General features: G+C 41.9%; 1 protein-coding gene across 1 annotated transcript in view; it reads right to left on the minus strand.

Annotated features, from left to right (window-relative positions):
- The window catches only part of LOC136838048 (zinc finger protein 665-like), a 33,902-nt gene extending 10,444 nt beyond the window's left edge, over positions 1-23,458 (minus strand). The window contains 5 exon segments of the mRNA XM_067102900.1: positions 8,651-8,812; positions 10,133-10,377; positions 11,588-11,720; positions 21,696-21,770; positions 22,424-23,458. Coding sequence (XP_066959001.1) covers positions 8,651-8,812; positions 10,133-10,377; positions 11,588-11,720; positions 21,696-21,770; positions 22,424-23,327 — 1,519 coding nt within the window. The 5' untranslated portion in view covers positions 23,328-23,458.
- Positions 23,459-26,421: the final 2,963 nt, after the last annotated feature.

Raw genomic sequence — 26,421 nt, forward strand, 5'->3', positions numbered from 1 at the left:
TCAGCCTGGACCGACTTAATTATATGCATGGAGCGACTGACTGCCCTGGGGTTGGGGGACCCCCTCCTCCTCCCCAGTCATAAATAGCCTAAAGTAAGCTAATATATATACGGCAGAACCCCAGGCCTCGACTGTATCAGAACTCAACATGATCGGATTTCGATGCGAAATTTCAAGTAAATTTTGCATCAGAACTTGAACAACAATCCAGAATCTGACCTGATGAATCAAATGATGTCTGTGAACAAAAGTGTTTCGGTCAGTCGCCGCTAGCTGGCATTGTTCCCACGTGTCATTTAAAGCCCGCTTTATTGAAAGATACTTTCAAGTTATTTTGTTTAAACTATTCGAGTAAACTCTGCATGAAATTTACCATAAATTAATACTGAATGTAAACAATGTTTATGTATTACCGTGACAGGCCACCAGGATGGCACTCTGGTTTGTTTACAAGCTGTTGAAGTAACTTAGGCAATTTTTCTCAAGTTTGTGATAACAGACATAATTTGGCTTATTTTTAATGTTTTATTAATTTACTGTAATAATTAGGCTTGTTTTAAGATGTTTTATTATATCAGCAACAGTTTTTGCGCCTACCTGTTACAGTACATACTGGTACCTAGCCTAGCCTAGGCTATGGCGCTTGGTCAACCATCGGTAATTGGACGTAGGCCAGTTTTTTGATGCACTATACATTTAAAAATGAAAAATGTTCTTCAGCTCTGAACTTACTTAATTGTACTTCATGTGTAATGTTTTGTACAAAAAGGCAAAGTTAGGGTAATGACTGGTGGTCAAGACTGATAATTCCATTTTCAGTTACTTCTTATGACCTAGCCTGACCTAACATAACCTAACCATCCTGACCCAACATAACCAAACATGACCTGACCCAACATAACCTAACCTGACCCAACATAATAACCTAAACCCAACATAACCTAATGCAATATAACCAAACCTAACCTGCAACCCCAATGCAACATAACTAACCTAACCTGACCTAATGCAACATAATACCTGTTAACCTGACCTGCCTGTAACCTGACCTAATGCAATATAACCTAACCTAACCTGACCCAACGTAACCCAACCTGACCTAATGCAACATAACCTAACCTGACCCAACGTAACCCAACCTGACCTAATGCAACATAACCTAACCTGACCCAACGTAACCCAACCTGACCTAATGCAACATAACCTAACCTGACCCAACGTAACCCAACCTGACCCAACACATAACCCAACCTGACCTAATGCAACATAGCCGTAACCTGACCTAATGCACATAACCTGACCTCATTTTTAACCTGACCTAAAAATAACCTAACCTGACCTAATGCAACATAACCTAACCTGACCCAACCTGACCTAATGCAACATAACCTAACCTGACCCAACATAATTAACCTGACCTAATGCATAAACATAACCTAACCTGACCCAACCTAAACTAACTAACCTGACCCAACATAACCTAACCTAACCTGACCCAACATAACCCAACCTGACCTAATGCAACATAACCTAACCTGACCCAACATAACCTAACCTAACCTGACCCAACATAACCCAACCTGACCTAATGCAACATAACCTAACCTGACCCAACATAACCCAACCTGACCTAATGCAACATAACCTAACCTGACCCAACATAACCTAACCTAACCTGACCCAAAAATATGCAACCTGACCTAATGCAACATAACCTAACCCCCAAACGCCTGACCTAATGCAAGGGGTGGAGCTGTCCCCAACCTGTCCACCCATCTAAGGCTAGTAACCCAGGTGACCAAATGGTCCTAATGACCCAACCTAAATCCTGACCTATTTTAACCAAATCTGATGGAACCATTCCTCACCTGGATCGCCCCATTAAACAAATGGTCCTAAAAGACATTGAGAGAGAGAGAGAGAGAGAGAGAGAGAGAGAGAGAGAGAGAGAGAGAGAGCTGAAATGAGGTACTTGCCTGTTAGAGGAAATCAGGGACGGGGACAGGGACAGGGGGGCTTCTGGGTGGATGCTAAACATGGACACAAAACAGCTCCTTCTAAACATCTATTTATATATATATATATATATATATATATATATATATATATATATATATATATATGTGTGTGTGTGTGTGTGTGTGTGTACATTAACAGGTAATAAGTCATCTAAATGATTCAATATCAATAATAATCGACGCCATAAGACGGCCGCTACACAGTCTCCCTCACACCACTACTTTGGGACACCAACAAGAAGATGAAGAAGATAATAACAAAAGGAAAATATTTAAAAACCGACCTTAAATTCTGTATTTTCTTTTACAAAAATCATGAAAATGAAACAAAATCAAATAAAAAATGATGAAACAATAAATGGGTCTACAGTGGTTTATACTTGACGAATGAAGAAGCTGCGTTGGATTGTTTACGTTTTTGTAGTAGTAATTGAGGGACTATTCTTTGTAGCGGCTCTCCTTCTTGGCTCTCTTTGTCCTTCAAATGGCTTATTTAAGCTCTCTTTTTCTTTATCATCTCATATTTTTTTCAATAGATTCTTTCATATTTACTATATAACATCTGTCAGTGTCTACTGAATGTGAGATTTTAGCCATTACTTCATCCTCATCTTCCTGATATGGCTGCAGAATTCTCTTTCACGATCTCTTTTTTTCCTTTGGCTGGGCTTAATTCAGACTGTTTCTCTATTATTTCATATTCTTTAGTAGATAATTTCCTATTTTATATTTAACATCTATAAATAGCTATTAAATGTAAGATTTAGCCACTAGTATTTTCAGTCCAGTACAGATGTTTCTGTATTTCTTATAGGTTAGTAAATGCATTAGATTTCCAGTTATCTCTTTTCTGAATATTTAGTTCCTTTCCTCATTACTCTTCTCCTTCCTCTGTCATTTAGATCTAAAGTGTTCTAAGGAGATCTTCCTGTTTGGCGCAGTTACGGCGAGTTTCTTCTCTTACAGATTAGATTAGAATATAGAATTGAGGCCAGAGGCCAAGTGCTGCTACCTATAAGGTCATTCAACGCTTAAATAGAAACTGAGAGGAAAAAGGGTTGAAAGGTGCAACAGGAGGAAAACCTCAAAGCAGTTGAAGCACTATGAAACAATTGGTAAGAAAAGGAGGGAAGTAAGATGGAATAAAGAGAATATAAATGGAAGCACAGTCAAAGGAACGAAAGGGGTTGCAGTTAGGGGCCGAAGGTATGCTGCAAAGAACCTTAAGTAATACCTACAGTCAGGGCCGTTTCTAGGCACAGGCGACACAGGCAGTCGCCTGGGACGCCATTTGCTTGGGGGGCGCCAAATTGCCATTCAAAATTAATATATAAATAAATGAGAGAAGTATTATTTTTACGTGAATAATTCAAATAAATAAATACAAGTGTAAATGCGAAAATAAATGAATAATGGAAGTGTTAATACTTGATGCAACGGTGTTTAATGTTTCGGAAAAGTTGGCAACACTGGATAGGTAGATGTCGTCAGTATCAAGGAGCTTTAAAACTAAGACAGCCGCCTGCTCGCGACACCACCTTAGTTAAGTTCTAAGCATCGTGTTTACTCCAATCTTTACTTTTTTTAAGTCTTCTTAAGTTGTCAACGCAGCTGTCAAGCATTCAAGCTTTTATCAATCATGAAGAGGCAGTCCAAGCTGTCAGGTGCAGCAAACAAGAAAAGAAAAAAGGAGGAAGAGGAAAAACGAGCCCAAAGTAGAGGTAAGTGTGCAGCTGCGTTGTGTGTGCATATGCCTAGCCTATAGTTTTTATAAGAAACAAAGTTCACTTTTTGGAGATATTTCTGAGTTGAAAATTCGAATGAAATCCAGGAGTTATATACCTTATAAACCAATGATCTATAGTAATGGATAGGACATCCATCACTTTTTTCGGTCAAAACCGGGAGGCGCTATTTTGCGTTGATTCCTGTCATAAATGAGGTCAAAATAATCCATAATTATGACGTCATTTCCACGTTTTGGCACCCCTGACTCATTATAAACGGCGACCCCAAATAAATAGGGATAAAGCTGAGAAGATTATTATTAATTTTTATTATTATTTTAAATGTTACGTTTTCCTGGATTACTCTAATATCGAATTTTGTGCTATATTAGTTAATATTGACATTTGCCCATTCTCAAGGATTCTCAAGAGGTTAATTGTAACTTGTAGACCCTAAGCACAGGCCTACATGCTGCAATGCAGTGATATTTGTACTATAAAAATTTAGATGTTTATAAATTAAATTATATTAAATGCATACTAATTAACATATATTCTATAATTTCTTTTCGTCCAGATGCATTGAAAAAATATCTGAAGCCACGACAGCAACCTGTAAATGCTGAAACAAAGGAGTGTGAGGAGGCCTCGGTGTCACTGCCTTCTTCCCAAGTAGAAGAACCAGGTGAGTTTAACAGATCATATTATGAATGTACTCAGAGTTGGGCAGTATTTAAATACTTTGTATTTCAATATGTATTTAAAATACTTTTGAGTATTTAGAATTGTATTTACAAATACATTTTGTTCTGTGTATTTAAATACTGTATTTAACTATTCTAAGTATTTAAATACAATGTATTTAACTACATTTATAGCTAAAATGTAAATAGATTTAAATGTGCAGTCCGTTTGATCGTGTCTGTTTGCCAGTTTATGTGGAATAAGATTTTATATTTGTAAATTTAAGTGTACTACTTAAAATGATTAATGAATGTCTTTTTTTCAATTAGAATTAGTAGCATTTTTGCATTGTTCACACACTTACTGATGATTACTGAAACATAAAAATGTGTCTTGTGATTGACCATTTCATTCAGAAGCTATTTCATGTGTGTTTGATTTCTTACAGAAGGAGGACCCAGCACCAGCAGCTGCAGCACACTCAATGACGATGTCCCATTCCCCCAGCCTAAAGATACTTCACAATCAACCCCAATAGGCACAGCAACAGATGTAAGCGAGTACAGTGAGTCTGTTACAGCAGCACCATTGATCCTGCTGACTGGTCACCCGAGTTGTCTCATGGAGAGAGGATTGAGTTGGTAAGTCGAGGGCCATATGTAATCAAATCAGAGTTCCCATTCCCAAAGAAACAGGATGGAAGAAGTTGTCATCACCAATACTTCTACAGACAGCTAGTGAACGGGGAGAAAATCAAAAGAACATGGCTGACATATTCCAAGAAAAAAGATAGTTTATACTGTTTTTGTTGCAAACTCTTTTCCCAGAAAACATTTAAACTAAGCAGAGATGGCTTTAATGACTGGAAAAACTGCAGTGACTCACTCAAAGTGCATGAGAACAGTCCAGAACATACAAAGAATATGGGGTCATGGAAAAAACTGCAAAAGTGAGAGATGCTCTTTTAGATGTGAGAGCAAGCACTGCAGATCCAGTTATTAAAATTGAAGCACAAGCCTTAGCAGAAGAGGTGGGATCATACCGGTTCTCTATTTGTACGGTGGTGTGGTATGATATCCTTAGAAAAGTTCAAACTGTGAATAAACTTCTGCAGTCACAATGCATGCATCTGGATGTAGCTGTTGACATTCTCAAGAAGGCTGAAACCTCCCTTGTTAGCTACAGAGACACTGGGTTTGCTGATGCCCAGACATCTGCCAAAGAGATATGTGAGGAGATGAATGTGAAGCTGCTCTAAAGCAGAAAAGACTCAGAACTACTAAAAGGCAGTTTTCCTATGAGGCCCCTGATGAACCTATTACCGATGCCTTGAAAAAATCAGTTTTCATTTTCAATGTAGTTGTGGGTATGGCCATTGAATCTCTGAGAGAGAGAACTGGAATGATGAGTGATGTTGCAAAGAAATTCAGTGTTTCTCATAAACTTCTCTGACCTGACATCTAGTGAGCTAGAAAAGCAGGCAAAAGATTTGTGTAATACACTAACATCTGGGGATCATTCTGATTTAAATTATGATGAACTGATTGTAGAGATGCAGTCATTTCAAAACAATGGCCAAAACAAAATATGACAACATTCAGACCTTCTTGTTTTTCTGGAGGAGAAAGGCCTGAAAGAGATCTATCCAAACATGTGGGTGGCATTAAGAATTGCTGTCACTACACCTGTGACTGTGGCATCTGCAGAGAGAAGCTTCTCTAAACTTAAGCTCATTAAAACATATTTAAGGTCTACTATGTCACAGGAGCGCCTAAATGGGCTGGCAATAATTAGTATTAATAGAGAAATATCCAAACAGATTTCGTATGATGACACTATAGATGATTTTGCTGCAAGAAAGTCAAGAAGAGTCAGGTTTTAAATATGAAAAATCAGTGAAGAAAACTTGTATTAATAGTTTTAGCATAGACCTCAACATATATGCATTGAGTTCTATGGTTTTAGATTGGCAAGATTACCTTTTTCAATTTATCTTAGGTAGGATTTGCAATAAAATTGTATAATGGTGTTATTCTATTAAAATCTACAAAAATAGTTTGTATACTTTTGAGTCTATACTTTTCCTTGTTGTGTATACATATACGTGAAGATGATTTATTAATAAAGTATGTTGTTTTGTTGTGGAACTTGAGATGCTAGTTGTGTTCGAAATTGTTTATGTTATTATTTCCAGCCAGGAAGGAAGGGGGGCGCCATAACGAGTTCTTGCCTGGGGCGCCTAATGAACTAGAAATGGCCCTGCCTACAGTGCACCGCATTTTGGGTGTGAGATACAAAAGGGAAATTCTAGAAGCAGAGAGCTGACGTCATTAAAGCATTTTGGGTGCGAGATACAATGGAGAGATTTCTAGAAGGAAAGCTACGTCCTCCCAGCAAAACGTTTTGAATGCAATCTTACAAAACATGGCGTAACTGATCAAGAAACGTATTCTTTCTCTCAAAGTGGCGTGCGTGACTCGAACAATGCATATAACAACATGAAATCACTCGTCTAGAACTCATATGGGACAAATCGGCATTTGAACCTGTCGTCACGTTAACGCAAAACAAAGCGTTCTCTCTTATCTCAACTGATGACAATTGAAATGAAACAAGTCTTTGCTGGACACACACGTGTTCATATACTACGCTTTTATCAAGAAAGATATTATTCTAAACTACGTTACTATTAAAATTGTATTATCAATTCTAAATTACGCTATTAAGTTATTTAATCATTAGTTCTTTTGAGATCTGATGCCAAACTAAATATGACACTTCAACAATCATTATCATTACACATAACACATGAAAAAAGTAAATATGTCAAAATTATAGGAAGATATATGCATTACAAGGCAACATCATGAAATTCCTCCCCCCAGAAGATTACTTATCCCGGGTCTGAATCCAACGATTCACAACGGGATAAATAATCTGCTATGACATTATCTTTTCCTGAAATGTGTTTAACTCTTACATTATACGGTTGCAGGCATAAAGACCACCTGGTCAGTCTCATATTATTATTTTTCATCTTATTGATGAATGAGATTGGGTTGTGATCCAACAACACTAAAATTTCTTCATTCCTAGGTCGGTTCACATACACTTAAAACTTTTTCAATGCTGTGATTAATGCTAATGTTTCTTTTTCGATTGCTGAGTAAATTTTCTGATACTTTTTCAACTTTGAAGACATGAAACATACTGGATGGAAGATTCTGTTGTTATCTTCTTGAAGTAGAACAGCTCCAATTCCACAGTCAGATGCATCAACTTGTATCACAAACTTTTTATTGAAGTCTGGAGCTTGAAGCACTGGTCTTGAAGTTAATATGGCTTTAACCTTCTCAAATGATTCTTGACATTCACGAGTCCAAACAAACTTTCTTTTAGGACTGGTTAAGTCAGTTAAAGGAGCTACTACGGCTGAGAAATTTGGACAGAATCGGCGATAAAATCCAGCCATGCCCAAAAATCTTTATAGCTGTTTCCTTGTAGCAGGAGGGGTAGCCTTACGGATACCTTCTACATTAGCATCAATAGGAGCGAGAAGGCCTTTCCCAACTTCAAATCCTAGATACTGTACAGTTGCCTATCCAAACTCAGTTTTTTGTAAGTTGATTGTTAGTCCTGCTTCCCGTAGTTTCTTGAACACTTTTCTTAACATCTTCAGATGTTCTTCCCATGTATCAGAATAAATCACAAGGTCATCAAGGTATACACTCACTCCTTCTATTGATCCTGGTAGTTGATCCATCACTCGCTGGAATGTTGCAGGTGCATTCATCAGACCAAACGGCAAAACAGTGTATTGATACAGTCCAAAAGGAGTAATGAAAGCTGACAGCTACTTACCATTCTCATCTAAGGGAATTTGATAATATCCTTTCAACAAGTCTATCTTGGAAACAAATTTGGCTTGCCCAATATTATCAAGTAATTGATCAATAAGAGGCAAGGGATAATTGTCAGCCACACTGATGGAATTCAGTTTCCTATAATCAGTACACATCCTAAATGAGCCATCTGGTTTCTTCACTAACACACAAGGAGAACTATAATGACTTGAACTGGGTTCTGCTAATCCATGCTGCAACAAATATTCAACTTCTTTCTTCAAAACATCTCGATGAAACGGTGATAAGCGATAAGCTCTCAGTTTAAAAGGTTTTCCATCTTCTCTGATCTTTATCTCATGCTTTGTCAGATTGGTACGCCTAGCTACATCTGCAAAAATTTCAGGGAAACTTTGAATCACTTCACTCAATTCACTACTTTGTTCAACACTCAGATGTTTTAGTTTATCTTCCAAATTTTCTAATGTTGAAGAATTGTCCATCTTGTTTTCAGCTCCCAATTCGTAGCCATCATCGTCCTCTATAGATGAAGTTGTCTGTGTTATTGACACTGTTTCAGTTTTAGTCTCTCAGAAGTAAGGTTTCAAAAGATTCTAATGTATCTTCCTCTGTCGTTTCCTTCTTCCTGGTGTTTCAATCACATAAGTTCAATCACTTAACTTTTCTATTATCCTACAAGGACCTTGAAACTTATTGGTAAGGGGAAATCTCTTCACTGGTAAGAACACTAGAACTTGCTGTCCAATACTGAAATTTCTTACCTTAGTTTTAGCATCATATTTTCTTTTTATTTTCTCTTGACTTATTTTCAAATTTTCTAAAGAGAATTTTCTAATTTCTCTTAATCTTTTCCTCAAGTTCTTCACATATTCTCCTTGGATTTCCTCTTGATTTTCTTCCCAAATTCTCTGCAAGAATCTTCAATGGACCTCTAATGTCTCGACCAAAAATCATTTCGTTTGGTGAACATCCCGTAGTTTCTTGATAAGCATTCCTAACTTCAAATAACATTAAAGGTAAACCAGCATCCCATTCTCTTCCTGATTCATTACAATACTTAGTTAACATACTTTTCAATGTCTGGTGGAACCTTTCCAAGGCTCCTTGAGTCTCTGGATGATAAGCAGTTGATAACTGTTGTTTTACTCCTAACAAGTTCATCACATCCTGGAACAATTTTGAAGTAAAGTTCGTTCCTCTATCACTTTGCACAATTTCTGGTATTCCAAACTTGAAGAAAAACTTCACCAACTTCTCAGCAATTACCTTTGCACTTATACTTCTTACCAGAATTGCCTCAGGATACCTAGTCACTGGACACATTAATGTTAACAGATATTCATTTCCTTTCTTTGTTTTCAGAAGTGGCCCAACCACATCTATAATTACCTTGCTAAAGGGTTCTCCTCTAACTTTTATGGGTTGTAGGGGTGCTTTGTGAATAGTTTCATTCGGTTTTCCAGCTATCTGGCATGTGTGACACACTCTGCAAAATCTGCTAACATCCTTGTGAAGTCCAGGCCAGAAAAAATACTTCATAATCTTCTCAACAGTCTTCCTGATTCCCATATGTCCAGACTCATGCGCTACTGCTACAACTTGTTTCCTCAATGGATATGGAATCAAAATTTGATGATATTCACCAATTCAGCATTTCCTGGTATATCTGCAGGTCGATGCTTCCTCATTAGCAATCCTTCCTTTAGATAATAACAGGTGGAGGTTTGTTGCATCTCTTCTTGATCAACAACTCTGAAGAACAGATCAGCCAACATTGTATCCCTCTTCTGCAGTTTCATTAGCTTCTCTCTAGTCACTTGACCAACTTCAAGGGCTGAACTCTCCATATCTGCTAACTCTGACTCTGTAGTTTCACTACTATCTTCAGGAACACTTTGACTATTTGGAGTCTCTTCAATAGCAACAGGATCCTCTTCTTCTTGGGAAATCTCTTCATTACTAACACTAGGGGAAACTTCACTTTCCTGGAACAGCTCTTCTAATCTTATAGATCCATCACTTGATCCTACTGGTGCAGGTAAATCCTCAGTATCTTCACTTGTAGACATAGTTCTCTTCATACTCCTGGTAGTTACACAACTTGGAAACAGGTGGGGGTTTTTCTTCTCTAAATCTACCGTAGAACTAACCCTTAACGGTTTGTTTGTCACTACAGGACAAGGAACAAATGGTACACCACCAACTTCATTACCCAGTAAAACATGTACACCTTCAACAGCTAGTGAGTCCTTTACAGCAAAATCAACATTCCCTGTCACCAATTCACAGGACAAATGCAAGCGGCATATAGGAGTTACCTCTTCTCCTCCTATACCCTTCAAAATAACTGAATCTCCAGTGAGATTCTTCTCCAACTGTGGGTGAGCACCACGAACTACCACACTATGGTTACTCCCCGTATCACATAATACTTTGACTGGTACCTGCACACTTCCTCCTTGAGTTGTCAGCGTACCTTCATAGATATATGGCTTAAAAGCCTCCAAGCTGCTCAGCCACTCACTGCTTGAAGTTACATTTCCACTGGTTGCTAAACACTGCTTGTTTAGTCTCAGTCGTTCCCACACTGCTCTTCGTAGTTTGCTTCACCTGGTTACCTTTAACCACTTGACCAATTGGTTTGGTCTGCTGTTGTGTCTGATAACAATCTCGACTGTAGTGTCCTACCCTTCCACACTTGTAGCAGACAACTTTAGTCTTCTGTATTTGTCTTGAGAACAGACTGGATGATGAGGATTTAACATTCAATTGCTGAGGGGTGTTACCTGGCTTTGTATTAGCATAGCCACTAGAAGGATTTCCAGTTGTAATGTTCCTGAAATTTGGATGAGACCTGAAACCTGTGCGTTGTTGGTTCTGGTACTTGACATCATAATTTCTTTTGCTACAAATTATATTATAGTCTTCATTCAATATAGCAGCTTTGTCAAGTTTCTTAACCTCTCTCTCTCTTAAATATGCTCTTATGTGTTCAGGAATTCCTCTAAGATATTGTTCTAGGACTACTAGCTCCTCAAGTTCGTCCATAGATTTAACTTTAGCAGCCTCCAACCATCGTTTAAAACATCTTCTTACTTTGTAGGCATAATCCAAGAATGTTATCTTGTCATCCTTTCTCAAAGATCTGAATCTTTCATTATAATATTCAGTGGTCATCTGGTAAACTTGTAGCACATTGTGTTTAAGTACCTTGTACTCTTTACACTGATCAGCTGATAAGGCTAAATAGGCACTTCTTCCTTTACCAATGAGAACACTCTGTAACAAGACTGACCATTTATCCTCTAGCCATCCCAAACCTGAAGCCACTTTTTCAAAGTGATCAAAAAACTCATCTGGAGCTTCTTCTGTAAACTTTGGAATTAACTTCTGCACTCCTACTACATCCAATACAGGGTCTGAATTACCTTCAGTAGGGTTAGACGGCGTTACAGGTAACTTGGAGCAGGCTTCTATCAATTTCATTTCTCTTTCATAATCTTCTTGTTTCTTTGCTCTTTCTCTTTCCTCTCTTGCTCTTTCTCTTTCTTCTTCTGCTGCTTTTTCTTCTTCTCTTCCTTTTCTTTCTCTTTTCTCTCTGTCTTCTCTTTCTCTTTCTGCCTGCATTTTTCTCTCTTCAGCCTGTATCCTCAGCTTAATCAAATTTTCTTCTACTTTTACAAGTCTAAGCTCTGTTTCTGCATCACTTTTCTCTTTCTTTTGCTCATGTTTATTTATAAATTCTGCCTCAGCTGCATTCAACAACTCTTGTGCCCCTCCTAATTCTTCATCTATTTTACCAGAGTCCATCAATGCTTGGATTGCGATATATTTGATTTGTGCCTTAATCATACCACTAGACACATTACCCCCACAAGCCACTGCTAAAGCAATCCACTGTGCCTTAGTCAGGTTGGATTCAGATAACTCTTGGATGGAAGGAGTTGCTAAAAACTTCTGAACATTGAACAGAGCCATTTTCTCTAAGTTACTCAACTAAATAATTCACAATACAAAGCAAAAAACAACTATGTGGTCACTCTCCTATCAAAATAAATCCCTAACACCACCAGTACAAACCAAAAACCAGAGTGATATTTTGTTTTGTTCCCAGGTCTCTGGGCACCAAATAATATAATGTCACGATGCGTATCAAGTACCTGGTTATTACACAACTAATCTCAAAATTCAAAAATATACCTCACTTCAGCCAGATACCTGAACTCTCATAACATTAATTATTACGACTGAGTACTCTAAAGGTAATAGTGATCCCTTAAGAAAAAACTTATTTATTACTTGAAAAATCAAACTAAGTTTATCAGAATATGTGTGAGGTATCAAAAATTAAACTAGAAATACTCTAGAGTAAAAGGGCACCACTCCATCAAACAACTCTAACTGTTTCCCTGGTCTTAATTCACTTTAGCAAAACTAAAAGAACAAAACATGTTTATCACTTTGCCTTATGCACACACAATCATTCCTATTCACTGGTGGTCAGTAAATGAAACACAGTTTTTCTAAAAAATTAAATACAAAAATTTATTTTTAAATTCAAAGTTTATAATTAGAATTCACGAGTCTGATAAATTTATTATTACTTGAAAATAACACAACAATTAATTAATTCTTGAATTAAATTATGAAACAAAACAAACTCACAAAACTTTATCAGGAATTTAAATTAATCAATCAAAATTTAAACTATCAAAAGTTACTCAAGATTTGAAAAGAAAATCTTAATAAATGAAATATTAAATCAAGTATATATTGTTAAACTACCAAGAAATATAACAATTTTTAAAAGTAAATTGTATTTTTCCTAACTATACAAACCCGAGGTCCTTTACATTAGGGATTACTTTCAGGCGTAGGCTGGAAACGGCCATTAAACTCTTGAACAAGGTGGTTAGGCAGTAACTACCTCCAGGTAGGCGGGGATACCCGCCTGCCCGGATGTAAACATTCCAGTTTGCCTTTCAGCCCAGGTCCAGATTGAGGGGTGGCATGAGGTGGGCATAAAGTGTAAAGGACCTTGGGTTTGTATAGTTAGGAAAAATACAATTTACTTTTAAAAATTGTTATTTGTTCCGACACAATATACAAACCCTCGGTCCTTTACATAAGGAGACTCACTGATTGGAGGGAGGAATCTGATAGTCTCTCTGAACTGACTGGACTTCACCACCTTGTCTTCCCTTCCTGGTCGTGAGAGCGAGGAAGGGAAAAACTGCCTCTGACAAAAGATCAGGTTGTAAGAAACGCAGGATCAGTTGTCAGACTTCTGGGTCCCTTTGCATGAAAGAGGAAACGTCAGTTCATGCAAAGTAGGCTAGGGAGAATTTGACGTCGAATGACAATAAGGCAAATACAAGCATTGGGTTGTCTCATAGTCTTGGTCTCCTTCCTCCCCTTGCAAGAGGAAGGAGTGGGGTTGCTTCTATTAACCTGAACGGAAATAGAACGGGAGCTCCCGTTATGTGCTTATCTGCCTCGATCGCCCGGTCCAGCTCGTAACGGCATGTCTGCTCCCTGTCCGTGGGAAGAGAGCCAGGATGGGGAGAAAGAAGAGAGGCCAGTCACTCAACATTCATTCTCCCCATCACAGCTGTACAACATAGGCGAGATGCAACCTGTCCCGTTAGAGGAGCTGGATAAGCTACACAACTTGTTGAGCAGCCACCACAGGACCCAAGGAAAAGGTGTCCAAGGACTTGTGTGCAACATCCCGGAGGTAGAAGGAGGTAAAGGTAGTCTGTTGGGACCACACACCCGCCTTCAGCACCTGTGGTACCGACATATTCTTCCGGAATGCGAGGGATGGACCATGGACCAAGCCATTGACTTTGTGAGTTCTTGGGTGAAAGGTACCGGTATCGTCGTCGTCAGCTGCCAAGTACCTCCTTGATCGCTTCACGAAGTCAGGAGGAAGATGTGTCCTTAGACACTTCTTCCTTGGGAAAGACAGTACTAGCAAAAACGTTGACGACATCCAGGTTAGGAATGTCGAACCTTTCAGAAAGTACCACAGCTCCCAATAGGACAAAGTAACGAATGATCTGGATCATCGATACAAAGTCCAAGGAGGAGGGGAACAAGAAGGACTCGAGCCCGACAGTCGATGCCATGGATTCGAGTCCACCTACGACATCCGAGAAGGAGTCGAGGTATGATCCCCATCCCTGTTCTTCCATCTTCTACGCCAAGGCCAGGGTAAGATGAGAGATGGACCTAAGAGGGCATATCTCTATCCGACGACTCTCGTAGGGCGAGTGCAGACCACGGACAGGCACCTAAACAAGAGTCGCATGCCACCCAGGAAACAGTTCCTGGGAGAGCATGACTGAGGAAGCTTCTCGTCCGTAGCTAACTCTCGACTGAGGAGAAGAAGGCTACTTCAGATAGAAGACTAGGTCGCAAGGGCCTACGTTCTTCACAAATGAAAGGGAGAGAAGCAGCCCTCGGCGGAGAAGACGAGGAAGTCCAGACTTGACGAGCGACTCTGACCGAGAAGAAGTTCCGACAACGACACCACCAGCAAAGACGGATCCAGTCCTCAGACAGTGCTGCAGAGGACTTCAAGGGATATCCAGCTATATACATTGCCACTCGGCGAGAAAGCCTGTGCTTGCAAGGAAAGCTGGAATGTCTCCCAGTCCTGAACACACAGGGATGTACTGCCTCAAGAACCGCTTCTTGTGTAGCTGCACAGGAGGATGGGTCAAGCGGAATTCTTCTCGATGCCTCGGCAATCAGGTCGGATGAAGGCGAAGTCTTCAAGTTTTTGTCTGTAACTCGGGGTGAGCAATGTTTGTGAACCTCTAGCGAAACAGACAAATACGGAGGGAAAAAACATCGATATCAAGTTTTCACCAAAAGACAGCATGCCTCAACAGAGCGGCCCCTGGTCTGGTATGAGGGAGTGAGAAAACACTACCAACTTGTGTGCAGGGAGGCAACAAAAGGACGGTAGGGATTTCTCAGTCCAGCAGTCTCTGCATGAATCTTCGTGAAGAAAGAGTGAGCAGCATGTTCCGTCCAGATCACTCAAACCCGAGGCCAGGCTTGCCTACCAATACATCCCCACCAGGAATGCATCTGGTTAATTGAGCTGTCGAGTGTGCAATAGAACAACACTCGAGTACCTTCAAATGTCGAGATGAAACAGGGGAAAAACGATTGCCTCCTGTTTGTCTACAAATGCCACTGCTGTGGTTTTGTTGTTCAACGAAACCAGTGAGTGCCACAAAACCCATCCTGAATTCTCAGACGGCCAAAAGGCTGCCCTGAGCCCAGGACGGTAACAAGAAGGTACTAATCGTCTCAGTCACACAAATTCAAGACAAGGTCTTACCAGTGTGCGCCTATTCCTCAATCTGTGAATCCATAAGTAGACACAAGATGTGAGGAGAATATGCAAGCATATTCGAAGGTTCCTACAATCAAGCATTAGCCTAACTCTTTCCTCATACATCGAAGAGGAAAGAACGGGGAAAAGGAAGCAGACTTCCATTTTCCACCATGGGGAAGCTTCTGCAAGATGACAGGGTACCGAGGCAATTAGCTCTAGCCGGCTGGCATTTCCCGAATCAGGAGCACGGGAGAGGTGATGGGATGAAAGTTCGATGGAAAGAATTGCCGAGACCTAAGGGAAATAGATACTTCTCCTGAAGGAATCCATTCCCAGGTCTCGGCAATGTCGCTGCCAGTTCCAGAGACTCGATAAGCATCATTTCGTCCAGGCATCAGCAGTTGCAATCTTCTTCTGAAGCCTAGGACTTCTTAGCTAAGGAGTTGAGGGGGGCTGGCTTGAACTCAAGGTCGAGTTGAGATGACTAAAACCCAAAGTTCTTGGCCATTGTCCAAAGGACAAGTCAGTGCCCTGGTGGGAACCTTGATTACCGGGGTATCTGGCAAATCTCTGAAAGAGAAAGGTAGAACCAAGTAAAGGTTCGTTCCCAAGGGTCAAGCCAACTCGGGACTTACTTAAAACCGAGATCTGAATTGGGACAAAGTCCTTCTTCTTAGCACCAGAATTGCCCAAAAAACTGCAGTCGGCAAGACCTCAAGGCAAGAAGAATTCATATTCTGTCGAGGCAGGGGTGGAAGTTTGGTGTCTCAACCTGAATTAACTCCATCGAAGAAAAGAATTCATCAGGTCGAGAACGCTCTCGGAAGCCAGGACCACGGCAGTCCCTGACACTCTCGGCCCCTCGGAAACTGCAAGGGTTGCAAGTGATGAAGGTTATTCATTGGGGGAGCCGCGGTCCTGTCCCGGGGATCCTCGCGCCGACAAATCGGCATGAACTTTCCCGAGAACACGGGGCGATCGAACTTGAAGAGGAAGACCTCGCTGTTTCCGATCGTGAAACTCCTGTACCTCCCCTTCGAGGGAGACCTTGACAGATCCCATGAAACCCTCCTCAGCTACCTGGTTATAATACGAGAGAATCGGGGAAGCGATACCCAAAGCACACCAGGCAGCCGAACTCCGAAAGAAAATTTCGTCTGAGCTCTCTCTGTCCATCTCGCGCCTCTCGGAACAACCGAGAGGAGAAAAGAGTATCCCTACCTGTCCTGCCAGAATGATAAGCAGGAGAGGCAAACCGTGAGCAATAATCAACCGAAGGAGGTTACTGCCACACGGGGAAAGAAGAGCACTTGTGCCATGGCAAAGCGCTTTCCTAGGAAGAGCAAAAAAAGTTCACTCGAACATAGCCGAGAACCCAAATCGGAAAAAACCGAGTAGGGCCGAGCCGATCACGCGAACGAGATCCAGCTGGTCGGTATGCGGCAGACTGGGAGGCAGGCAGGGCGGGGCAAGCCGAGCCGAGCCAGTCTGGCAAGCCGAGTCGAGTCGAGCCGAGCCAGTCTGGCAAGCCGAGTCGAGCCCAGCCAGTCTCGTAAGTGCGACCGGGGGCCGAGCCGAGCCAATTGCGCGAACACAATCATAACTGGGCAGGCCAGACTCGTCTGCTGTGAACAATTGCTAGTTTCCCCAACTCTAAACTCCTTCGAGGCCGAGGCCGAGGTCGAGGCCGAGGCCCCTCGAGAAGAAGGTTCAAAGGGGAATTCTGTGTCTGCTATCTTGCATGCTCGAACCCTAAAGTTCGAGACACAAGAACGAAGCCCAGCCGAGCAACCGAAGCAGCTGGCGGGCAGTATTGAGACACCTGGCGTCGCGGCACACCGACAACTGGGTGTCCCGGCAACAAGACACCTGGGTGTCTCGGCACTTTCTCTCGTCCTGTGCCTCTCGTAAGGAGGGCGCTCGTGATTCATAGAATTCGAGCTACCCACAAGACTTCCGAAAATTGGGAGTGGCTGCTTTTTGTTTCCTAATAGATCGAAAGAGCCAAGCACAGAACCAGTCTTAGACGCAGACTTCCAAGACTGGCAATGAGGGAGTGGCCTTGAGAGACCGCACTCTCGCGGCCCCCGAAACGCCGAGAAACTTGTCTCCCGGAAGAGAGTCAGTCCCTTAGAAGTCCCACAGGACTCCCAAAGAGAATCTCTTCCCTGCTTCTTCTGGTGTTCGAACCGAGAGGATCGAGACACCAGGCTGGGAACCCGACCGAGCACTGGCAAACACTCGGGGAGCGCTTGCAGTGCTGGCAGGAAGAGGAACCAAGACACCTGGGTGCCTCGGCCCTTTCTCTCGCACTGCTCCCGAACTGGGCCCAGGAAAATTTCTCCAGACCAGATCAGGATACTCGATTTTCCATAGAATCTCGAGCACTCGAAGTGGCTCGCGAACGAGCGCCGAAGCAGCCCCCATCTTAGAGGCGGAACCTCTAAGACTCGGGAACGGGATCGCAAACTGAGGTCTGCGCACCACAAGCTTCCGAAACACAAAACCCACGGCTATGCCAATTGGTTTCCTAACCCGAAGGTCGGGAAGAGCCAAGAAGAGACCCACTGCCTCCTCGGAAGGATGCAGTTCCCTAGACATCCAAGGGCATCAAGGACAAGAAGCAGCATTCCTTTCCTTCGCCAATGGAGGTCTGTCCGATTCTCGGAACCCCTTGACCTCGGGAGAGGAAGGGAAGACGCAGCAGAAGACGAAATCGAAGACAAGATGAAGAAGACGGCGGCTACTTCCACAGGATGGCTTCCTTCACCTCCACTCCGACATCTTCTACAGGATGGTGGACACGAAACATCGTAACCTCCAGGGTAGTCCGGCAGGAACACAACGGACGCAGCCAGGACACCACCACCAGGAGAAGCATGATCAGGACAGCCGATGCAGGAGCTACGGCAGCAATTCGGAAGGCAGGAGCTACTGCAACGGCCAGGAACATCACCTCAACAGGATGACTTCCTACATCTTCACGCCAACATCTTCTACCGGATGGCGGACATCGTAACCTCTGGGGCAGCTGGCAAGAACGCACGGAAGCGGCCCCGGGCACGACCGCCAGAAGCGGCAGGAATGATCAGGACAGCAAAATGCAGGAGCTACGGCAAAGGTTCGGCGAGCAGGAGCTGTGCAACGGCCAGGAACGTCACTTCCACAAGGCGACTTCCTTCCCTTTCACGCCAACATCTTCTACAGGATGGCTGACATCGTAACCTCCAGGGCAGCTGGCATGAACACAACGGAAGCGGCCCCGGGCACCATCACTAAGAGAAGAAGCGGGCACGTTCAGGACATTCGATGCAGGAGCAACGTTAGCGGTTCGGAAGGCAGGAGCTACTGCAACGGACAGAATGTCATTTGAAAGTCACCAGCAGCGACAGGAGTGATCAGGGCAGCTGCGGCAGGAGACCAGGAGAGCAGCCCAGAGACTGTCGTCGAGTTGACAAGAGCATAACACAGGGAACAGTAGGAGCAGATGGACCACAGATATGCAGGAAGCATTGCAACAGCATACATGAAAACTAGCAATGACAGCGATCGATCTACATTGGCGGGAACAGAGTCAGAGCGATCCCGACGTGGAAATATGTCATCTAATCAGGTATTGTGGTCGATGCCGAAGCAACACTGGATGAATGTCGGGACTGCTTTATGCAAGATATTCTTGATATATCCAGCCAACTACTGCTGTGTCTGCGATGTCAACCTGAAAGAAAAACAAAGATGATTAGTAGAGGGAGGCACCTCCCGCTACAAGGGGGAACAGCCCTACGCAGCGTTAGGAGGTACTCTAGACGAGGTCGCTCAATCGCTCTCCCCCCCCGCTCTTTGCCCGACGAGCGAGCGAAGAGGGCGAAGGAGAGAGAAGGAAGAACCTACGGGAAGAGAAAAAAGGACGGAGGGGAGGCCACCAAGGGCGCCGTGGAAGCGGATCTTATCGACGACACCCGTAACCTCCCACTCGGCCCGCAAATCTCTAAGCACAGGCGGCGAGTAACACTCAGCATAAGTAGGAAGAAATTAGTGATGCCCCTTACACACGGAGGGCGGAAGCCCAAGAAGGGAACTAACTCTTACGTCCCGATGGATGTAGGGGAGTGAAGATATTGCGTCCCAAACTATATCTCCGAAAGTACAGGGCGTCTTCAGTATTTACGTAAAGGGCCGCTGGAGAAGCATTACCACTTGGTTACACTACTCCAGTTATGCTCTTGGCCGTCAAACCCAAGACACAGGCAGGGAACGACGGCTTACGCAAGGTTATCACAAATCGTGGGTTTGTATTACCAAATATCAAACACACGCATATATAAACAAAAATACAGAAAGATCCCACTGGGAAAATAAGAGCTTAACGACAGTCAGGCAGAGAGAACGAAAAACACGTCAGCAACGGCTGACGGCCGAAAGCAAACTGGAATGTTTACATCCGGGCAGGCGGGTATCCCCACCTACCTGGAGGTAGTTACTGCCTAACCACCTTGTTCAAGAGTTTAACGGCCGTTTCCAGCCTTCGCCTGAAAGTAATCCCTAATGTAAAGGACCGAGGGTTTGTATATTGTGTCGGAACAGATTTAAATTGCTACGTAAATAAATGTTACAAACATAAAAAATGTGAAAATATGAAGAGATTGTAAATAGAAAAACACATAAAAATACACATAAGATTTATCAATAATGATTTCACTCGGTCAAAATTTCCTAACTTATCATACCATGGTATTAATAAGTAAAATTCACGTTACCTTACACAAACTTGTGAAAACTGTAAAATCTCTTGCTGCAGCTGCGTTACCACAAAACACTTTTTTACCAGGCGCCGTTACAAATTAAATAACTTTACTAAATTCAGATCTCAAAAGTTAATGCTAATACGTGACCAAAAAACACTACGTTAAAAGTAACCTCTTTTAAGAACGAGAGAGAGAGAGAGAGAGAGAGAGAGAGAGAGAGAAAAAGAGAGAGAGAGAGAGAGAGAGAAATTCCAAATTAACTGGTCTCAAAAATCAGAATGAAAAGATTTTAGAATTCCAGTAACGTTTTGTGAAACAATTACATGATGTCATTAAAGCATTTGGGGTGTGAGATACAAAAGGGAAATTCTATGAATCAGGGAGCTGACATCATTAAAGCATTTTGAACCTGTCAAACGTTAAGATACAATGGACAGATTTCTGAGAATTGAAATGAAACAAGACTTTGCGACACTCCCAGCAAAACGTTTTGAATGCAATCTTACAAAACATGGCTATTAAAATTGATCAAGAAACGTATTCTTTCTTTCAAAGTGGCGAGATCTGTGACTCGAACAATGCATGTAACAACATGAAATCACTCATCTAGAGCTCGTATGGGACAAATCGGCACTTGAACCTGTCATCACGTTAACGCGGAACAAAGCGTTCTCTCTTATCTCAACTGATGACAATTGAAAAGAAACAAGTCTTTGCTGGATACACATGTGTTCATATACTATATATTTTATCAAGAAAGATATTATTCTAAACTACGTTACTATTAAAATTGTATTATCAATTCTAAATTACGCTATTAAGTTATTTAATCATTAGTTCTTTTGAGATCTGATGCCAAACTAAATATGACACTTCAACAACCATTATCATATACATAACATGAAAAAAAGTAAATATGTCAAAATTATAGGAGAATATGTATATTACAAGGCAACATCATGTATATATATATATATATATATATATATATATATATATATATATATATATATATATATATATATATATATATATATTTCATCTACATTAAGGTATTGACATATTCCTTGGTGTCAATGTTGCTGAATGTCTGAATTGGTCCAATGACAGTCGTTCGAACTGTTCTAGTTCTCGTTTTCTTTTGTTGGTTTGGCAATCGAACACAAACTGTCCCTTGGATAAGACAAAGTCCCTGCCAGCTGGTACATTTCTCTTCATCATCAAATTCTGCGAATTCTTTATCGTACCCCATCCTGAGAGAGAAGTTGTGGATGGATATGAACCAGATTTTAAGGATGGCTTACGAGAGCCAGTAAAGTCCCCGCTCGACACATTCTCTACAATGAACATCCCATTTTCTGCAGTGCCTTCACATCGACCTAGGGTCGGCGAAAACACATGCTACCACCATATTTGTAAATTATGTATTTTATTGTCTTTCCGAATGATCATGCTTTATGCACATGTAACGAAGTACAGTGTATTTTTGTAACACATCAGACATTATTAATCACTATGTTTTCTGTATGAACCTGTCCTGTTTTTTGTAAAGAAATGATTTGGCCTCAGGTCACCTGTGAATCTTTGTACCCGCAGTCTCTGCGAAGTACGCGGATGTCCGCACGCCTCTTTATAAGCGGCTCGCTTCATCAATAAACTAGCAGTACTTGTCTTCCTGCTCATTATTTCGCACCTCTCTCACAAGCCTCTAGGTCAATCTTCATACTGGAAGGACTACTTAAATGCAAGCATTGTTAGAAAAACAATTTTCATTGAACTGTGTAAACTGTAAATTCAATAACTACATAACTAATTAGCCTATGGGGGTCAAATTCATAATGTGATTCACAAAACAAGAAAAATGAATTGTACAGTCAGAATCAGTGACTCAGGTCAATGACTCATTGGGAAACAGCTCGCATTCAGTCGGTGACTTTAAAGCCTCCTCATGTGCCGATCGAGTCTCTCCTTCCTGGATCTGGAAATGTCATTCCAGGTTGTTCCTCCAGGAAAAGATTTTCCCCATACTCTTAGCAAGCAAATGGCTTCTCCACAAGATGGATCATCATGTGTCTATTGAGATGTGATTTCAGGGAGAACGATTTCCCACAGTCCTTACACACGAAGGCCCTCTCCCCTGTGTGGGTCACCATGTGGGTCTTGAGACGACATTTCAGGAAGAACGATTTCCCACAGTCATTGCACACGAAGGGCCTCTCCCCAATGTGGATTTTCATGTGGGCCTTGAGATTTGGTTTCCGGGAGAATGATTTCCCACAGTCATTGCAAGCAAAGGCCCTCTCCCCTGTGTGGATCACCACGTGGGATTCCAGATGTGATTCCCGGGAGAACAACTTCCCACAGTCATTGCAGGCGAAGGCCTTCTCCCCTGTGTGGATCATCATGTGGGCCTCCAGATGTGATTTCCGGGAGAACGACTTCCCACAGTCCTTACACACGAAGGGTTTCTCCCCTGTGTGGATTGCCATGTGGGCCTTGAGATTTGATTTCAGGGAGAACGACTTACCACAGTCTTTGCACACGTAGGGCCTCTCCCCTGTGTGGATCACCATGTGGGTCTTGAGACTCGATTTCTGGGAGAACGACTTCCCACAGTCATTGCAGCTGAAGGCCCTTTCCCCCCTGTGGATCTCCATGTGGGTTGATAAGGTCTTCCCCTTGTCGACTTCCTTTCTGACAGGCAGCGAATCGCCTTCATCATCCTCACAGTGATACTTCATGTCATCATCAGACTCATAACACACCTCCACTTCTGTCTTCATTTCCGTCTTGATTTCCATCATAGGATCCAAAGAGACAGAGGTACAGCTGGCTGGGGCATCACTGCCCACTAAACCTCCATTTTCACTCTTGACCAGAGACGGGGACACTGCGTCCTCTGTCTCGCTCTTCAACTGATATTCCAAGATGCTCATTTTAGTCTTTGGTCCTTCAACGTCCTTTTTTTATGTACGAGATAACCTACTTTTTCACTTTCTTCTCTTGTTATTCACTGATTCTATCACTCTTTGTTTCTTATTTTATTTTCTCCCTTTCCTCCTTTCACCAATACACAAATCTGATATCTAGAATTTTTTATCAACTATCTATTTTAGGAACTTATTCAACACCTCACAGGAACTTGCACTTACATTCATCGCTGGACGCCCATTCATTTCTGAAACCTTGACAACGTAAACCGATGACTTCTTGTTCCAGTACGGAGAGTCTGGAACATGAGAAGGTAAAAGATTATTAGGAAAATTTATATAAACTGGAGCTTCTAATTTATTGTTCACAGCAAACCCATCAATCATACTGAGCCCATATTGAAAAGTCCAGCGTACCCCTCACGAAAGAGTATCTCTTGAAACCAATGTAGACTCTTTGTTAGGTCTTGAGGACAGTGACTGAAAGTCCCGACAAAAGACCTTCCTCCCAGAGAGCAAAGCTGAGTATCGGCCAGCCCCAGAGCAACAGTTGCACCCGTGTGGAAAACCAAGGGTGCAAAGGTACCATAGTGGTGAGGCAATAAGTCCTCTTCCTCAGAGAAGGACCAAATGCTGGAAGGCTTTCAAGACTTCCTGCTGTGATAGTCAAACACAGTACCCTTCATCTGCTTCCACTCAAAAGCATTGAAAGAGGAAGATCAGAGGCGATGGAGAAATCCACAAAACCCTTCACTACTGAACAACCCAATCCAAAGATTGCAGCCGTCAACAGAGTCTGAGCCACATGCCCGGGTCATGCTAACCCCTATCTAATGGCCCAAAAGAGCCAGGGACAGATAGGTTGAAGTCTTAACTGGTCACTATGGCCATCTAGCCATGGGAGAACCAGGAACACCAGCTCATGACTCCCCAAAAACTCAATTGAAAACCATGAACTTGCGAATGAACAAGCAGTGCGAACAGGCTGCACAAAGCCTTCCCCATGTGATCCCGAAAGACCATTGGGGAGGAGCCGAAGTGTTTCCCCGTTGCCCGACCAAGGAAAGATAGGGAGAACACTCATGGATCATCAGCAAACCTAACCTGACCTGTAGGCCAGTCATGCATAAACCTCCTCACTGCGATCCCGAAGGACTGCGTTGAGAAGGGGAGGAGTGATTACCTGTTTCTATGGTCATCCAACCATAGAAAAGTAGGAAGAACACTCAAAACTCATTGCCGCCTGTCAACTCGGTCCGTAGACTGGGAAAACGAGGGATTGATGCACTACTTCTCTCAGAGAAAGGAAGAGCATTTGACTTGAAGGAAGCTCCAAAGCTTACTGTGATGAGACGAAAAGAACCTCGAGTCTAAGGGAGAGGCACCAGTATCACCCCTGCCTGGGAAATCAATCGCCAACAGTGATAGAGTCGGTGACCGGATAATTTGCCGTAAACAAATTCGCTGTAGGACAATTGGCCATAAGGATATATTGCTGTGAGGATATTTTGCCATAGAGCACAAGGGAAAGATAAAAAATAAAAATAAAAAATAATGAAGGTCATACACATTATTTAAAAAGCTAAACTGAAACCCCAAAAAGCTCAAAATCTCCATTGCAAATGCATGCAAATAATGTTGTTTTTTATTTAAATCGTAACCTTGACAATGCTTTGTAGGCACCTATAAAGATCTGTATTTTTTCTTGATTGAGGTTTCTCCTCTTGTTGCATCGATGACCTTCTTAGGAAGAGATTTTCATTTTTCAGGAGAATGATAAATTTCCATAAGTTTCAATGAGTATTTGTGACAGATGCTTGCAGTGCATTATGGAAAACCATTGTTGGTGATTCTACTCCATTGTTGGTGATAGATCCAGCTGGGAGATGGTTAGGCCAACACAGTTTTCAAAATTCACATACATATTCCAAAAAAAGACTGATAGGAAAAGACATCCAACAGGACTCACGGAACATAACCCATGCACCATCAAAACCAATTGCACAGAACTCAGCTCAAGACTCTCTCAAAACCGAAAAAAAAAACTCCTCGACATTTGCACAGACAGACAGTCTAAACAACCTAACGACCTCATCCCTCCAACAAACCTCTCTCTCTCTCTCTCTCTCTCTCTCTCTCCTCACACTCTCTCTCTGTCTCTCTCTTCACAAAACGTTGGGAAATGCTAAATAAAAACAAATTTATTCATCCCTCTATAGTGATAGCCAGCTGATTTAGGTTCTTTCATACATATTCCAAAGACCGATAGGAGTTCTTGTCTCCTGCCTCTCTCCCCACACAATGTCATGTCTTTCAAAATATGCCTCGAGTTCTTGTGTTAAGTCATTGTCATCCATAAGCTCTATCAATGCATCGATGGAGTCTGGAGGTGGGATGAATGCAAGTGCCACAGGGCTATTTACTTTTGTGTTCATATCACAATCAATTTGATATTGCACCTTCAGCCCAATGTCTGCCACCTTTCTGTAAACATTTTTAGGGAAATAAAAAAAAAGTAGCCAGTTACATTTGCAGATGGACAATTGTCAGAAGAACTCAGAAAACTAGCTTGTTCAAAATCAATCATTAGATTTTCAAGTCTTAGGGACTTGAGCAAATCTTTAACCTTTTGAAAAATCTATTACAAGTGCCAAGAGTCTTATTCGGAAGGAGACCATAAATTCGTGGGATGCATAAATGCACTGTGTTGACATGTACAGTGCATACTATACTGTAACTGATAATAGGTTTCAGGACAAACATTAAATGTTCCATTGCCTGCCCAGTTCTTATGTATTTCTAGATCGTGCAACCCTGCAGTTGTACCAAAAATCAGCATTCTGTCTTTGTCATCCACCCCACTATCGTAGAGTAAAAATCTTTCCCCATTCTGCAGACACGTAAATTCTTCCTGATCTAGGTACAGGAAGGACGTTTTCTTCCTTTTAGACGTCTCCATCTTCTAATGTTTCTTGACAAACTTGCAGTTGGTCACATAAGAGTCCTTCACCCTCCCATTCACCACATGCGGCACCAATCAAAGATCTTGAAGCTAACTGGGATTTCATTGCAGATTCTTTCATTTTTGCTCTTGCTTCTT

Source organism: Macrobrachium rosenbergii, unplaced genomic scaffold (assembly GCF_040412425.1).
Source record: "Macrobrachium rosenbergii isolate ZJJX-2024 unplaced genomic scaffold, ASM4041242v1 13909, whole genome shotgun sequence".
NCBI lineage: Eukaryota > Metazoa > Arthropoda > Malacostraca > Decapoda > Palaemonidae > Macrobrachium > Macrobrachium rosenbergii.